This window comes from Podarcis vaucheri (genome assembly GCF_965113315.1).
Source record: "Podarcis vaucheri genome assembly, chromosome: 7".
NCBI classification, from domain to species: domain Eukaryota; kingdom Metazoa; phylum Chordata; class Lepidosauria; order Squamata; family Lacertidae; genus Podarcis; species Podarcis vaucheri.
Window position 1 is genome coordinate 32270491 of NC_138765.1, and position 18086 is coordinate 32288576.

At 46.7% G+C, this 18086-nt stretch overlaps 1 protein-coding gene across 4 annotated transcripts in view; it reads right to left on the reverse strand.

Moving 5' to 3' along the window:
• Positions 1–18086, reverse strand: part of COL8A2 (collagen type VIII alpha 2 chain) — a 154820-nt gene that overhangs the window by 13950 nt on the left and 122784 nt on the right. For 3 of the 4 annotated variants that reach the window (XM_082230771.1, XM_082230772.1, XM_082230773.1), the window contains one exon: positions 2909–3090. In XM_082230771.1, the coding sequence (XP_082086897.1) occupies positions 2909–3068 (160 nt within the window). In that variant the 5' untranslated portion in view covers positions 3069–3090. Of the gene's footprint in view, positions 1–2908; positions 3091–7560; positions 7730–18086 lie in introns of those variants that run through there. The other variant, XM_082230774.1, reaches the window with a different exon arrangement.

Below are 18086 nucleotides of genomic sequence, written 5' to 3' on the forward strand. Positions count from 1 at the left end.
ATAAGAAGGGGGGAAATAATAAAAAAGATAATTACATCTCCTGTCACAGAAAACGCCAATATCACACCCTGGTCCCATAGTACAGCACCTACACTCTCAACAACAATAGAGTCAAAGGTGGTGTCTTGTCCAGAACACATGGGGGACAGGGGCAAGTCTAAACCCATGCCTTCCCAGTCCAGCACTCCAACCACTGCACTCTCCAATCACCTTGGGTTGTGATGCCATTGCCATGTAACCACAGTAAATACTAAGGGAACTGATATGAGAACCCAAGCCTTTTCAGGGAAAGCAATAAGGTTCAGCATGTCCTGAGATCTGACAAGCCTCAGGCTGAATAATGTGTGTGTGCGTGCACATGCCTAGAAACAGCCACAACTGTTGTTCCATCATCTGAAGGGAGCAGAGCTAACCTCTATTCGCACAACTGCACTGTGAACTTATATCTGCTTTACATCAGCTTTTTTATTTTTAGATATCTGTATGCTGCTTTTCTGGGGAAATCCCATTCAAATAATCTTTCAACAATAAAAAGTGCATGCAAAAAACAATCAGTATCAGTAATACCAAGGGAAAAGACCACACCCCCACCCACCCACCCACCCACACACGTACTGTATATGTATGTATTTACATATAAAGAAAGTATAAAAATAAATTTAAAGCAATCAAAACAGACTCACGATTCCAGTAATACGATGATATAGCAACTTATTTTCATAAACTACACAGGGGAAGGACCAATCAATGCAAATCAGACTTCAAGGCTTTACAAAAAGACAGAAGCCAACCCCAGCTCTACTGGGAGGCTCCATAGGTGTTGAGCCACCACAGAAAAGGTTTGCTCCCTTGTGGTTCCCTCAAGCTGACTGGTCGGTAGTTTCCTGAATCTTCTTTTTACCCCACCTTCAAAAAGGGTTGGGGGGTAGACCCAGGAAACTCCCAAATGATTAGCTTGACACCGATACCAAGAAAGGTCCTAGATTAGATTGATATGTGAGCACATAGGAAAAAAGGATGCTGTCATCAGCGGCGGAGCATATGCCTGCGCTGCCCAGGACGGGCACGCTCCCAAGGGGGGCAGGGTACGGAGGGTGCCCTCCCAGGCGCGGGATAGCCGCTTGGGTGCACGGAGCGGCGTGTGCGCCCTGCAGCTGGGGGCGGAGCAAGCTGCCAATGGTGGGCATTCAGCACACCGAATGCCCACGACTCCCAAGCCTCCCCCAGCTGTCAAAACAAAGGGGGAAGGGGAAAATGCTGCTGGCAAAGCGGCGCAGCTCCCCCTTCCCCCCGACAACTTGGGGTAGGCTTGGGAGTCGCGGGCGGGCGGGCAGTGCACCAAATGTCACCCCCCTCAGCAAAGACACCTGGGGCAGTCCACCCCCACCGCACCCCCTTCCTCCGCTCCTGGTTACTAAGACCCAGTATGGGTTTCTCAAAAACAAGTCATGCCAGATGAACCTCCTGTGTGTTTTTGATAAAGTTACAAGCTTTGTGGATCAGGGGGATGCTGTGGACATAGTGGATCTTGATTTCAGTAAGGCTTTTGACAATGTTCCCCATTATTCTTGCAGAAAAGCTGGTAAAATGTGGGCTGGACAAGGTAATGGCTAGGTAGATTTGTAGCTGGTTGACTGAACCTAAAGAGTGCTCACTAATGGTTCCTCATCATCCTGAAAAAAAGTGAAAAGTGGGGTGCCACACAATTCTATCCTGGGCCCATTGTTGTTCAACAACTTTATAAATGAGAGGGATAAAGGAATGGAGGGGTTGCTCATCAAATTTGCACATGATATCACACTGGGAGGGGTAGCTAATGCCACAGAAGACTGAATCAGGAATCAAGATGATCTTAGAAGTTTGGCCCACACTGGGCCAAAACTAACAAAATGAATTTCCACAGAGACAAATGTACCAGCTGAATAAATATAAGATGGGGGACACCTGGCTTTCCTGTAGTACATGTGAAAAGGGGTCTTAGGGGGCCTTAGTAGACTACAAGCTTCATGTGAGTCAACAGTTTGATGCAGCAGCAAAACAAGGCAAATGCTATTCTAGCCTGCATCAACAGAAGTACAGTGTTCCAGTCAAGGGAAGCAATAGTACCACTCGCTTCTTCAGACATTCTGTGGCCTAACTACCACCATCACGAATGCAGACCACACACTGCAGCCTTATGGCCTCCAGGCAACCTCTGCTAGTCAACAGACACAGTGCCACACACTCTTAGGCACCACTGTGAGACAACCAAAATGGCCCAATCTCTTCATCACCTAGCAACCAGCACTGGGAGACACAGCATGATGGCCTCCTTTCTCCTAGCAACTACCACTTAGAACTTAAACACCTTCTCCGTTAACTATGGTTTCTACTTGTAGGAGAAAAGGGCAGGGATGGAATCACCATAATTACTGTGGGGTCTAGGCAGAGGAGGTGTGAAGCTAACATTAAACATGGAAAGATGAAGGCAACAATTTTTTAAAAAATTATCAGTTATATGCCAACCTATAGCCAAGTTCTCAGGGCTACTGGTAAGAAGAATACAGTGGTACCTCGGGTTACATACGCTTCAGGTTACATACGCTTCAGGTTACAGACTCCACTAACCCAGAAATAGTACCTCAGGTTAAGAACTTTGCTTCAGGATGAGAACAGAAATCATGCTCTGGCGGCACAGTGGCAGTGGGAGGCCCCATTAGCTAAAGTGGTGCTTCAGGTTAAGAACAGACCTCTGGAATGAATTAAGTTCTTAACCCGAGGTACCACTGTAAAAGTAATCTGAACATTTTAAGTAGATAAAAACAGTAAGAGGCCTGGGCCTGGGAGTTGTTGTTCCTTCAAGATAAAACTCTACACCCCCCTCCCACTTCAGCCTCCTCTGGACTCTGTGCACCCGAAGGCTACTTACCTATGTACTGCCCTTTGCCTTCCCGAAATGGAGGGCCGAGAGGTCCTTTCACCACAGGCTGCATGTATTTGATCTGCCCATAACCACCTCCAGCTCCCCCTCCAGTCACCGTGGAGATGCCAACCACCAGCAACAGCCACAAGGTTACTTCATGGAGCATCGTGGCTTTGTTGGTAGTCTCTCTGCAAACAAAACGTGACAGCAAAATCACCTTTTGAGAAGATCTCTAAGCTGTTCCTTGGGTATTTTTAGCAAAAACAAAGCAGGTGTATGTGTGTGTGAGAGAGATTTTGCTAGAGCAGGGATGGGGAACCTCAGGCCCTGGAACCAACTACGGCCCACTGGGCGAAACACCCTCCCAAGCCACTAGCCCTGCTGTGCACCCTCCCTGAGTGTTTTTGCCTGGCTGGAATGTGCCCTTGAGATCTGATATGCTTCTTGCTAACCTCGATGGAAGAGAGAAAGGTGTCTGGGTGAAAGCCTGTGTAGAAGAGGTCAGCTTAATATCCAGAAGTCCACATTTCTTTCTCTGCCCACTTTTGGTTCTGGCCCTGCCTGTGGCTCTCTGGCTCAAAAAGGTTCCCTGCACCTGAGCAAAATTCCCCAGTGTTTTCCCCACTTCTCCAACACCCCAGTTCTCCTTTGTAGCCACTGGTTCTTGATGCTGCCAAATTATTTTACTGAGGGCTTTCTATCCATGCTCCTCCACGCAGAAGACCCTGTATCTGTTGTTGCCTCTCCTAGAATGCGCCCTTCACATTGCTGACAATAACACCCCATCTGCTGTGCAGACAGATGGAGACAAGATACAGAAGAAGAAGAAGAAGAAGAAGAAGAAGAAGAAGAGGAGGAGGAGGAGGAGGAGGAGGAGGAGGAGGAGGAGGAGGAGGAGTTTGGATTTGATATCCCGCCTTTCACTCCCCTTCAGGAGTCTCAAAGCGGCTAACATTCTCCTTTCCCTTCCTCCCCCACAACAAACACTCTGTGAGGTGAGTGGGGCTGAGAGACTTCAGAGAAGTGTGACTAGCCCAAGGTCACTTAGCAGCTGCATGTGGAGGAGCGGAGACGCAAACCCGGTTCCCCAGATTACGAGACTACCGCTCTTAACCACTACACCACACTGGCTCTGCAACTGCATTCCTGTATCATTTTGAGATGAAGTGGGAATTTCAGCTAGCATGACATGTGGTACCTGTCAACCCCGTTTTATACATCTGTTGAACATGGGCAGACTGGCCCCTCCCTAAATCTCCTTTGTATCAGGCCACTGCAAGGAACAGTGTGGGCAGATTACCCTAGTGCAGTGTTTCCCAACCTTTTTTGGGCAAAGGCACACTTGTTTGATGAAAAAAATCTCGAGGCACACCACCATTACAGCCCCGTGACGTCAGCGCGCAGCGTCACGCCGGGAGGGACGCACGAAAGTGCAAGTTTTAATTTTTTCCCCTCCCCCTTGCCGGGGAACCTCCAAGCTTTGGGGGTGGGGGGGAGGAGGCAGCAAAGCGAGGGACTGAGGGACTCCTCCAACGACAAGGGTTGGGGAAGAAGAGAAAGGGCTATTCCGCTCCAGTCACGGGAGGGGAATATGTACTGGCCCAACTGGTGTGCGGTCTTCGGAAAGCGGGGTGCGGGAAGGAAGCCTAGGCTCGGGGTCCACCGACCTCGGCGGAGAAAGGCAACAACCGAAGCCTCCCGACGGTTTCGGGGGAGACGTTCAGAGCTTCCCTGGGAGTTTCTCAGCCTGCCTTTCGGAGGAAGAGGCGGAGGGGGCCTGGGGATGGCGGTGGCCTCGGCCTCGCCCTCCCTCCGTCCCTCTACCTTTGTAGTGGACGCGCAGGTTGTTCTGCGAGAGGCCGATGTAGCTGAATTTGTCTTTCGGGCTCCAGGAGCGCGGCAGCGGCGCCTCCTGCTCGTCCACGGCCGGGTAGAGCTGCTTGAGGCGCCGCTTGAGCTCCTTCTCCTGCTCGTTCAGGGCCGGGTCGCCGCCGTGAGGGAAGGGTGCCGGGGCGCTGCTGCTGCTGCTGCCGCTCCCGGCAGGCATGGGCCCAGCTGAGGCGGCGGCGGCTGTTGTGGTGGTGGCGGCGATAGCGGGCGGAGGAGGGGCGGCGGCGGGGCCGAGGTGGCCGGTGGCGGCGGGGGAGGCGGCGGCGGGTGGAGCAGGAGGGCGGCCGAGGCCGGTGAGGGAGTAGGGTTGCCCGGGGCTTGAGGAGCCGTCGCCGGGAGTTGCTGCTGCTGTTGTTGCTGCTGCTGCCCGGACATGCCGGCCTCCTCCTCGTCCGCTGTCTCGCGCTCCTCCCTTTTGCGCGCGCTGCCCCACCGCCGCCCCATTGGCCGGGTCCTGTCAGCTGATCCTGTGTTATTTCCTGTGTGTGTGTGTGAGGGGAGAATGGAGAGAGAAACCTCAGCACCACCACCGCGGAGCCGCCCCCGGCTCGACGCGGATCCTCGCCGCCGCCGCCCCGCCTCTCGCCGCCCGACTCGCCCGCCTCCCTCCCACGGCACACCAGGCAACGTCCCGCGGCACACTAGTGTGCCGCGGAACACCGGTTGGGAAACACTGCCCTAGTGTAGATACATCGTGAATGCATAGCTGACTCCTGAGGGCTTGGGGAAGAATCCATGCAACCACGTCTTTTAAATCAGGCCGCTTGTTTCAAAAACAGCCCAAGCACATATTTATTCATTCAAAAACATTCCTAGGTTGCTTTTCAGTAGGACAAACCACAACTCACAGGCTGAGTACACACCGTGCATTTAAATCAAATAATCCTGGGAACTGTAGTTTGCTAGAGGTGCTGGGAATTCTAGCTCTCTACAGTTCCCAAGATTCTCTGGGGACGAGAAATGTGCTTTAAATGTATGGTGTGTACACAGCTAAAGTTTTTTTTAGCTGTGTTTTACAAAACAGCAATATAAGAGCACCGTTGTAAAGCACCCACAGTGTTGCATAACTAACAAAAACCTGACATAGGGTAGAAACAAACCACTGTGGATGCCCATCCTACTTTTATTTTATTTGTTTATTTTTTTATTACATTTCTATACTTTTATTTATTAGATTTCTATACTGCCCCTTCAATGAAAGATCTCAGAGCGGTTCGCAAGACAATATCACAGGGCCCTCTTCATTCCATACGGTAGGGACCCCTGCAGAGAATGCCTGCCACTGTCTTTCCACCAGATGCTTCTCTGCAGGCTGTTGCACGATCAGCATTGCATTCTCTGATTATTTTAAATGAACTCACAGATCTATTTCAGGTAATTTGGTCCCAAGTGCAGTGCTTTTCAACCTCGGTTCCCCCATTTGTTCCTGAAATACAACTCTCACCACTCCTGACCTTGAGCTTAGCTGGCAGGGGATGACAGGAGTTGCGGTCCAACAACATCTGCGGACCCAAGGTTGAAGATTACTTCAGGGCTTTATCTGCTATCAAGGACTTCTTACAACTGGCTTGGTAGCAAACTGGCAGTCTGTGCAGCCCCTCCAGCACAGGAGCTATATGTACATGGCTAGATACCCTGCTCAGCATTGTAGCCGCTGGGTTCGACCCCAGCTACAACTTCCAAACCAGTCTTAAGGGTAGCCCCACACAGAGTGCATTACAGCAGTTCAATTTTGAGGTTACCAAGGCATGGGTGAGAGCAACTAAGCTATCCCTTAGTATTTCCAGGAACAGGTCTAGCTGTTATGCCGGCCACAGCAAATATGCCTCTGAAGTAAATGACACCCACTCTAGAACGCTCCTTACAGATTCATCCACCACCACCACCTACCCTTTAATGAGATCATAATGAAGCAACAGTGGGGTGGAGGGGATGACCAAGCTGAGGGTTATTATCACGTCTTTCGACTGAGCAGGATTTCCTCCAGCAAAAAATGTGTGCGCTTGGGAATTGGCTCTTGAGAGCGTCTCTGATTCCAAAGCCAAGGCCTCACTGTGCTGCCTTTGAAACCCTCTGGCTTGAAGAGGGGCTGTGAAGAAACCCTGTTGTGTTTGGCGACTTGAAAAATGACTATGTCAGAGACACAATTCCCTCACTTGGAGTATCGCCAGAGCTAGTAACTCTCCGCTGTGGTGCTTCTTAAAACGTCAACAGGAGTTTGTTTGGTCAAGTACTTATGAGTAACCTTGACTGCTTATGATGCTCAGTAATGCCAGACGCTTGCTAAAGTGCCCACTTGTGTAAAATTAAAGGGCCTTCTATAAATACTGCCTTCAACTCTTGCGACATTTTCCGAGGCACAGGCTTCAAATGAGGCCTGTATGAAGCAAAGGACAGTTTATTTTCTGACAGGTTTAATGACACAGAACACCAAAAGTGCTGTGGACTAATTGAACCACAATCGCCATTAATAAAAATTAAAGACCTCGGCCTTTTCCTGCCTCCGAAGGAATGAAGAAAGCTACTCCTTGCCTGGATTTGATTGGAATTTCCTGAGCTGAAATGGGAGCGGGGGGAGGGGGAAAAAATACACCATGAAGAAAGAGGAAGAAGAGTTTTAACAGCGGGTAGCGATGCAGATTGGTCCCCACATGGAAGTGATTTGAATGCTATGTGGGCTTGGCGGGAACCTGAAAGATCTTTAGTAGCAATGTCATTCCTCGTCTAACCCAAATGATGTATATTAAGTCTCCTTTTATTACTTTTACCTTTGAGAAGAGGGCTCCTGCCCTCACCCGGCCAAAAGGTGGCAAGGGCTGCAGCTGACGTTCCAATGATCTGAGGGAAAGAGTGTGTGTTGGCTGCTTCCTTCCATGTCTCCCAAGGTTTCTGCACAAACTGCCCCCTTGTCACCAGCAGAGGAAATGGCTCCTCGCTCAGAGAGGAAGCTGGTGGAGGGCAAGAATTAATGCAAGCTACATGGGACCCCAGGAGGAATAAGACCTATCACCTTTCCTTTAAAGGAAAAAACCAAACCCCAGCAACTTTTGAGGCTCCATGTGAGACTAATTTTTCAGTGAAATGTACAGCATACAGTGGTGTCCAAATTTTTTTCAAAGAGGGCCAGATTTGATGAAGTGAAGGGCTGTGAGGGCCGACCAATGGGTCAACCATTGGTTATTGACCCTTTTTTAGGGTTGAAGTTGTTGGGGGGCTTGGGGGGGATTTTACCTCAGGAAAACAAACTGCCACAGGGGTCGGATCAAACTGACTGGTGGGCCAGATTAAGCCCCCGAAATTGACTTTGGACTTGCCTGGTGTAGACCTAGAACAGCCTTTGACAACCTGGAGCCCTCCAGCTCTTTTGGACCACATCTCCTATCGGCCCCGGCCAACACAGAAGGCTGCCCTAGAGCAAGCACATTGTGGAAGGACATGAGTGGGGAAAGAACTGCTAGCTGATCTTCTAGGTAGAAGAGAGGATACAATGGACTATCCTGGAAAAGAACATTGCTAGCAGGCTAAAACCCTGAACAGGAGCATTCCTAAATTTGGTATTTTTTACAAATCTTCAAGTCTCTGTGTGACTGCCTGATCCCTGACTTGTGAAGACAGCTTTCCTGGGAACTGAATCATAACCACCTACGAAAGCAAGTTGGTAAGGGTGGCTTCCAATCCAAACTTTATTCAATATTCACCTGATCATTAGATTACTATCAAACAGATTCCTCTCTCGTGATGCCTCCTTCTTACTCAGCATAGATGAGATATTGGATATGTACTATAAACAATAGGAAATCCATGGCAACTGAGCATACTCAGCCCTCTTCACTGGGTTGTTTATTGAATCCCCCCCCAACTGAGTTTTTTTGGGAGGTACTTCTGCTGCACACTTAGCTACTTGCATTTTTGGGGAGTGGGAACAGAGAAGATGATGGAGAAATGCTGCTATTAAATGCAACCCAAAGTACGATGTTCAAAGGTTGAATCTAACAACAGGAAACTATATTTTTCACTGTCCCCCACCTTTAAATCTTGCCCTTACCAAAACAATAAGGACCTTGCTACTGCAGATGACTCTGAGATTTTGTCTGTGTAGCTGTTTCTCTCTCTCCTCTTTCAAGGTTTTCTTCATACCAATCCCTCAAGCCGCAGAACAGGCAGAATCCCAAACCAAGTAGGCTTCAAATGAAAGGTAAATATACATCAAGGCCTTTACTATTCATTATAATTTTCCTTGTTTGTTTGTTTTACCTTTCAACAGTGTGGAGCTGAATGGGATTCAAACAACAAAAGAGCACAGGAAGCTGCCATATACTAGCTCAAACTATTCTCCCCTTTGATTGGCAGTGGCTCTTCAGGCTCTCAGGTGGAGATCTTTGTTCATTCACTGCTATCTGATCTTTTAAACCAGAGGTGCCAAGGATTGAATTTAGGACCTTCTGCATGTGGAAGGCCAGTACAAGCAGCAACTCAACAAAGCTCATTTATCACAACCCAATTGGAAGCCAGTAGTCAAAAACAATGAATACATAGCCATGAGTTTCCTTGTTATGCATATAAGATGGCTTGCTGAAAGCAGGTCCATAAGGTTTGCCCTAGTCAGGTGCACATCAACAGCTAGACCCAGGGATTCTGCCTAACAGGGTCTCCATTTACTCATGAGCACTAATAGGCTGGAGATGGACAACAGCATATTCAGTGCTGCATCACTGCCCCTGCCATTTTTATTTTGACCAACAGTCCCCCTGGTTTAATCAACTGGGCGTGCAGACAATATTCAGCTAGATGGACTAACGAAACCAAGTCTTATGAGGAACACTTGAGAGAGTTGGGTATGTTTAGCCTGGGTAAGAGGAGACTGAGAGGAGATAAGGGCTGTCACATAGAAATTGGAGCAAGCTTGTTCTCTCCTGCTCTGGAGGGTAGGACCTGAACTAATAGATTCAAGTTACAAGAAATGAGGTTTCAACTGAACATCAGGAAGAACTTTCTGATGGTAAGAGCTGTTCAACCTTGAGAGGTGGTGGACTCTTCTTCATTGAAGGAGTTTAAGCAGAGGTTGGGTGGCCACCTGCCATGGATGCTTTAGTTGAGATTTCTGCATTGCAGGGAGTTAGACTAGAAGACCCTCAGGACTCCTTCCAACTCTACAATTCTCTGTTTCTGTTATTCTATCCAGCAATGATCTGGACAGGGTCAGAGGCTGCAGAGGCAACAGATGGGCAGGGCAAGTCTGGGACAGGGCAGAGAGCTAACTGTGCAGGATAGGGAGACACTGCACCTGAGGTAGCTGGACATTAACTCCCCAAGTAATCTTTCAGACAGACCACCAGGGCCCATAGTGCCACAGCCTGGACCCTGATGGAACCTTCCCCTGAGACTGAAGAACCAGATGCCTCCCACTGCATATTGCCAGCCAGCTAGCCAGCATCAGGAGGGATGCTATGGAATGAAGGAGGAGGGCTAATCTTTACGCCAGACCGCTGGCCATTTAAGGCTCTGAAGTGCTCTCAAGGGGGTGCAGTCTAGAAGAGGTACCGTTTTCTCTCTCCATAAGACACACTTTTTTCCTCTTAAAATCTAAGGGGAAATGTCTGTGCGTCTTATGGAGCGAATGTGTGGTCCCTGGGACTGGGGGGGGGGCGGGCTTCCCCTGCAGCCTGCCCGCTGCTCCCCGGGGCTGGTGGACGGGGAAGCCTGGCTTTCCCCCACCGCCAGCCCCAAAGAACAGGTCGGGGAGCAGCAGAAAGGCTGCGCGCAGCCTTCCCACTGCTCCCAGAGCTTGTGGGGCTGGCGGGGGAAGCCCAGGTCCCCCCCCCAGCCCTGGGGAACAGCAGGGAGCCCTGCTCTTTGGGGCTGGTGGGGGGGAAAGCCGGTGGGGGAAAGCCGCTGCCCTGGGAGGCTTCGCACGGCTATCCCTGACTTATGCAGGAGGTGGGGGAAGGGACAGAATTCCCCCCCCCCAAAGTAGGTGACCTTATGGTCAGGTGCACCTTATGCAGCAAAAAATACGGCAATCTGGAGACAGAGGCATAAAAGGCTTTAGTCTGCTCCTAGTCTGTATTACAACAAGTTGCTCATCTAGAGCTGTCTGTGGTCCAGTAGCCTTGCAACATACCAGAACACATCAGAAGCAAAGACTGCCTTTCCCCAGTCTCTGTAGAGGTACTTTGTTTAGAAATTGCCTAGCATTTTTTCTGTGTCTCCATTAGGCTTCCCCTTTCCCGCTCTCTGAGGTATTTTATATCCTCCCGGTCTCTCCTCCCTTCTTTCTACCTAAGGTACGGCAGCTGGGCTCCTTCTCTGCCATCAGGCAGCTGATGGGGATTCTCTCAGCCTTCTTCTCCCACAGGCAATATCCAAATGTGGTCTCCTCTGCAGTCATTGCGTGGTTGGTGAGAATTGGGGCCTGCCTAAATGGTCAGGTGCCAGCAAAGGGCCAGTGAGGCCTGGCAACCCTTCACAGACTCATTTCAGGCAGTCATAACGTCAGAGCCATGAAGTGTATCCCAGCTATGCCACTGACTTGATACAGAAAGCAAAATGTCCTCAAGGAGACGAGAGCTCTGCTTAACATGATGGGAAATGCTAAGAAACTTTTAACAACTTCTTCTCATGAAACTGTACTCATGAGTTGTACAGGGCCCCAAACCAGCAGAATCTTAATCGGTTGTTTGGACTTGGGTGACCAAACAAACAAAACAAGCCAGCCAAAAGTATGAATATAGACAGCACCTTGAGCCAAAAACGTAAAACTAGGAATACAGTCAACAATGGTTTAACACAGGAATGAACCAGAAATTCAAAACTCAGTATTGTGTCTGTTACCCTGAGTTCCTTTGGGAGGAAGAGTGGGAGGAAAATAAGTTGAATAAATATTATGGAAGTAGTAGCAATTTGGTAACGCACTACAGCAATACAGCAATGCATGAACACACCACTTTGTAGGTGAGTATGTTTATAGATTTATTACATTTTTATCCAGGCAGTGCACACAGTCCTTCCCCCATTTTATCTTTCCAACAATCCTGCGAGGTAGGTAACAGTGAGACTGTGACTAGATTGAGGTTCAGCCACTGTTCTTCTTCATGGCTGAGTGGGGATTGGAGCCCAGGTCTCCTGGGTCTTCATTTTATGATTATTTCACATAGGCTGCCATTTAACTCTATCTAGCAGAGAAGAAAAATACAAAAAGGAGCAGAGCCAGAGAGCCACAAACATTTAGGTCATACCAGGTAAGGGGGGAAAATCAAACTGCTGATTCAGACTATTCCACATCCCTCCATGATCCCCCTGCTTCAGCTTTCTTTTTATACAGCAGAAAACATATTTTTACAGCTGAGATATCTTAATATGGGCTTCTTCTCTCCTTTTAGACAAATCCCCATAAAACAATGTTTCATAAAAACAAGTGCTCTTCTCCTAAACTCTAAAAGACACAGAAAATAATAAAACCTCCAGGGCCCCTTAGAGAAGCAAACTGGCTTAGAATTGCAGTGCAAACGAAGCCCCATATGCCTCTGATACACATAATCCACTTCCACAAAATGCAGTGTACAATAAAGTATATCGTTGAGCAAGTCATTTTGTCTCAGAGGCCTGGATGGCTGTGCAAACATGGGTGGGGCTCATGCTGTGTCTTGAGTCTGGCCAACTGCAATATAGGCAGGTTTCTCATTATCTCATTGCACAGGGTAGTATATATGAATCTTAACGGTAAAGGTGTCTGTGAGTGCTTCAAGGCTGTTGCAATTTTGAGGTGGAATTCAACCCCCATGCTGCCAAATTCAGGTTGAGCAATGAAAGATGATGTGGTACTCTTGTGGATCACACTCATTACCCCCACCACCACTGAAATTGGAGAATGAAAGGAAAATGGATGGAAAGCGTGGGGTAGAACTTACTTGACCCAATGTCATATAACTTCCCTGCAAACAAAGCAGAATGAATGGACAACGTACTTTAACCACCCCACAGGACAAATGCTCAGTAAACAAGTTGTCTGGATGTGAACTGTACCACAGTGTAGTTTGTAGAACTGGTGGAGAATGAAAACATTTTATCAATTTGATTAACTGCAAATGTTTTCAAATAAATATATTGCTTTTAATGCAAGTAAGCATATGGATGTTCAAGTGCTAACTTAGAAGAAGGATTTCCCCTCTTCTTTCACACCTGAAAGAATGCTTCTTCCAAGATGATGCCTGCTGTGAAACATGTAGAATCTAAATGTCTGGATAAGATATAAAGATCTGTTGGAAAACAAAACCCCTAGATGGGTCTCACCCGTGGAGGCTAAGGCAGTGAAGAAACTCAATATGGAGGTCGGATGGCCGAAGTATTGGGAAATCTTGGAACAGGAGGGAGATAAATTGAAATTACAAAGCTATGAGAAAATGAAATCTAAAGTACAAGATTGGCTTCAATATTTCCAAATAATGGAGATCTTCAAACAGGACAGGAAAATTGGCTTCCAGGTGGAAAAATCAAAATTAGAAACTGAATTGTTAGAACCCAATATTAAGAACTTGTCAAGAATGTATAATTTGCTGTTGAAATGGAATAAACAAGATGAAACAGTTAAATCGGCTATGATTAAGTGGGCACAGGATATTGGTCATAACATCATGTCTGCTGACTGGGAATGGTTGTGGAACACCGGTATTAAATTTACGGCATGTAATGCCTTAAAGGAAAATATTATGAAAATGGTTTACAGGTGGTACATGACCCCAGTCAAGCTAGCAAAAATTTATCATTTGCCTGATAATAAGTGTTGGAAATGTAAAGAAACTGAAGGTACTTTCTATCACCTTTGGTGGACATGCCCGAAGATTAAGGCTTTCTGGGAAATGATATATAATGAAATGAAAAAGGTATTTAAATGTACTTTTCTTAAAAAACCAGAGGCCTTCCTCTTGGGCATTGTCGGCCAAGTGGTGTCAAAGAAAGACAGAACTTTCTTTATGTATGCTACAACAGCAGCAAGAATACTCATCGCAAAATATTGGAAGACACAAGATCTACCCACCTTGGAAGAACGGCAGATGAAAGTGATGGACTATATGACACTAGCTGAGATGACTGGCAGAATCCGCGATCGGGGAAAGGAGACGGCGGAAGAAGAATGGAAGAAATTTAAGATTTACCTTAAGGACTATTATAAACTTGCTGAATGTTAGAATGTCGAGGTTTGAGTAAGAAAGGGTTACAGCGAAATAAGATTAGATGAAGAAAAGAGTAAGAGGACAGAGGACTGACAGATGTATTTAGAGTTGCTAAAAACTTCTTGGACATTGGGATGCAGAAAGGGGAGGTATGGGGAAGTCGGAGAAACACGGTTTATGAAAAAAGGTTATGAAACTATACGTGTTTGTATGTCTTTTTATATGTTTGTATTGTCCTAAAAAATCTGTAAAACCAATAAAAATTTTTATATATAAAAAAGAAACATGTAGAATCTAAAAACAAAGAAATCATGCATTTTTGCTGCAAAACTATTATCACTTTTATATAAAAGTTACTAGTTAATCTACTAAAATCCAAACAATGAATTAACTAAGGCTGCAACCCTAAGGAGTGGGGCAAAATCCGATGGTGGTTCAACCACCATATCCAGTATCTTGGAAACAATAGGAAGAAAATGGGAGAGGGGGATTTTGATATGCTCCTGAGCATGTTCAAACTTCTTCCTGGTTTGGGGGTGAATCAGGTGTGTCAGCTATTGGATCCTTTGGATCCTCCAAACTGCCCCTCACTCAAATACAGTGGTGCCTCGCAAGACGAAATTAATCCGTTCCCCGAGTCTCTTCGTCTAGCGGTTTTTTCGTCTTCCGAAGCAACCCTATTAGCGGCTTAGCGCTATTAGCGGTTTAGCGGCTATTAAAGGATTAGCGGCTATTAAAGGATTAGCGGATTAGCAGCTAAAAGGCTATTAGCGGTTTAGCGGCTTAGAAAAGGGGGGGAGTGAAAAAAAATCGGAACACTTGCAAGATGTTTTCGTCTTGCAAAGCAAGCCCATAGGGAAAATCGTCTTGCGAAGCAGCTCAAAAACGGAAAACCCTTTCGTCTAGCGGGTTTTCCGTCTTGCGAGGCATTCGTCTTGCGGGGCACCACTGTAGCTCCCTCTTTGGTCCTACTGATGCTGGTGGCTCTGGCACTGGATGGGCCAGGGTGTTGGAGGGTTTGGCATCACTTTTGTAATGCTTCACCTTTCCTTCTAGCTGTATCTAGTTTTTAATTTTTGTTATTTATAGTTTGCAAATTGTTATGGGAATTCCCCCCCCCTTTGAAAAGCAGTCTATATCTAAGATGTTAAACACAGTTCACTAAATATGATGCATTAAGTATGTCCTGGGTCCAGATACATTCTTTACATGCTGGTTTCTGTTCGCCAGGGTTACCATGCCTCCACTAGGCAGGCTGCTTCCTTTGTGGGCTATGCCTTTCCATCTGTGAAGACGAAGGAAGCTGTGCCAGCAAAACGCACCAAAGCAAATGTATCCTGGCCACTCATCAGTTGGGAATCTGGCATAACACTCCGTCTCCAGGACATCGACACTCAGCTCCGTAGAAGTTTATAAAAAGATGGGATGGGGAAGACAAGCTCTTTGGGGGCTGGCCTTGAACCCTGGCAACCTCCCATCACATCCCAGACTAAAATAAATCAGCTCAAATTGGGCGTGAAAAAGAAATCCATCGCTTGCCTAGGCCAAAACTTCCTCTGCAGACAGGGCCATGAGTGTGGGCTTTAAACCATGAACGGGGGCGAGGGGGGAGAGAGGGGAGAATCTGTGCTGTAAACCTGGCACAAGATGCACTCACCATAGACCATCTTGAATAACTGTGCTAAAGCGAAAAGGACTGCATCTGCCAACAGTGAAACTAAAATTGGTCACAGAAGTGCATGACCAACGAACGACAGATTTCTAGAGTGCAAAGTACTAGAAAACTGCGCTGAAACTACGCTTGATGCTCATTACAGTCTCACACACACCCAACACAAAAATATTTTTAACCAAGGGCATTTGCCCAGGTTCCAATCTCCAATGTGGGATGGCATGCTGCGGAAGGCGGGGCAGGTCTTAAACCTTTCATTTCTGCCGGTCTTCTACCCTGAAATTGCCCTCCCCTCACAACTTCTTTTAGTCTCATGGGGTTGGGGGCAGAACCAAGTGCCCATACTGGAGGGTGAATGGCATCACCTGTAATTTCTGCCTCATTTCTTAGCTAATGGCGTCTCTTTGCCTGCCACACACATGCACACACAAACTCACACGCTTATGTACAATCAGATTTTATTTCTTGATTAAATAGAGAAGATTTATGAAAAGCTCTGAATACCAGTTGCTGGTAATTGCAGGTGGGCAGAGGTGCTGTTGTGCTAATGTCCAGCTTGCAGGATTCCCTCAGGCATCTGGTTGGTCACTGTGACAACAGGATACTGCACTAGATGGGACATTGGCCTGAAGCTCGTCTTATGCTCTACACCTTTTTCAGCTGTGGGCTGGTCCACCGTCCCTCAGACCATGTAGTGGGCTGGATTATATTTTTTTTTTTTTGGGGGGGAAATATGAACAAATTCCTGTGCCCCACAAATAACCCAGAGATGCATTTTAAATAAAAGCACACATTCTACTCATGTAAAAACATGCTGATTCCCGGAATGTCTGCGGTCCGGATTGAGGAGGCGATTGGGCAGGATCCGGCCCACAGGCCTTAGGTTGCCTACCCATGCTCTACACTCACTAGGGCTAGAATCTTGGGTTAGAGTTGCATGAGTAGATGCCATCCTTCCCCCTTGCTCAAAGGTGTGGAAATTTCACACATGGCCTGGTCACACAAGTTACAGAACTGTATTATTAATTATTTACAAAAAGGCTGCACATCATCATGACAGAATCCATTATGTCAAGCCAGCTTTTAAAAATAAGGCTCTAAAGCTTAATTTGAACCAAGGGACACCAGGAACTGCCCTGTAATAATAAGGGAGGGGTGCCTCTTAAAATAGAAGATCCTTCAACAAATCAGGGCTAGCATCTTCTGCATTAAGGGGCAAGGCTTCCAGATCAGAGGATATTGATAACACATAGAAAGGAAAACATGAACTGTAGGGTTGCCACTTATGCAATGACAAAAAAAGAGGAAAGTGTCACCAAAAAATAAGATAAAAGAGGATAGAATGTGCACAGGCTAATTTGTATTTACAGATTTAAATGTAGAAATAATTACTATAATTTCAATAGAAATACATCTCGCCACACTGGGGAAGACTGACAGGTGACCTGTGTCCTGTCTGCTGCCCATGTGCTAACAGCTGTTGATGGGCAACTTCAACCACCACCCCAGCTTTCATTCCTTATGGTTTTTTGTTTTCAGTTTGGAGAACTCCTAGCCGTCTCCAAATCAGATGTTTCATGGTTATATTTCCAGATCAGACAACTTTGCTGTTTGCAAGGTGAAACAAAATCTCCGATAACTCATACAACAAGGCAGAACACAAGGCAAGCAAAGAAACAAATTTACATTTTGCCTGTTGGAAGAGAAATTTAAATTACTTTGGGGTTCTATGTTGTGTATGGAAAGCTGTTTTGTTTTGTTTTTCTTCTGCTGGATTCTAACTGGGTTATGCTTACTAATTAAAATTCCTACTGAAATTGTAAGCCTCCCCTTCCCTCGCTCTCATTCCCTGTTCCATAAGAAAGCATACAATAAAATTTAAACACAGAAATGCAATAGCTCTCTAGCTGTAAAATAATAGAATTAATAAAACAATCTGCTGAAATGTGAACCTGTGAGAACAAGGAAAGTTGCAGAAATAAAGAGTGAGGAAAATTAACCAAGGGTCAAAGTTCTTGGCTCCCTGGGCAGGTCTCCATCCCCAAGACAATGATCCTGTAACTGGAGATTTAGGAGGGTAGAGGATTCCAGGCAATGTGAATTTACTAGCTTGTAACACAGACCCCCTTGTCCCAAGGAGTTGTAAAAGCAGCATAAAATTGGGCCTTCAAGGGGGGGAAAATACAAAGCAGATCCCCCACGGAAGGGATAAGTAACGGGGAGGCACAAAATGAGTCCCAGGGAGGTAACTCAACTGGGCCATGGGACTTGGGCTGTCTAAGTTGTTTCTGGTGGTGATATATCAAACATTGCAACCACATAACAACAAAAAGGCAATGCTGGAGGAGGAATTCACAAATTCTGCTAAACCAAGGGAAGATCTGTCCCAGTTTGCTTTTTCAGTGTTGTGTTTGTGTATATATTTAGAGAACATTTTGTCAATTCCATGCGG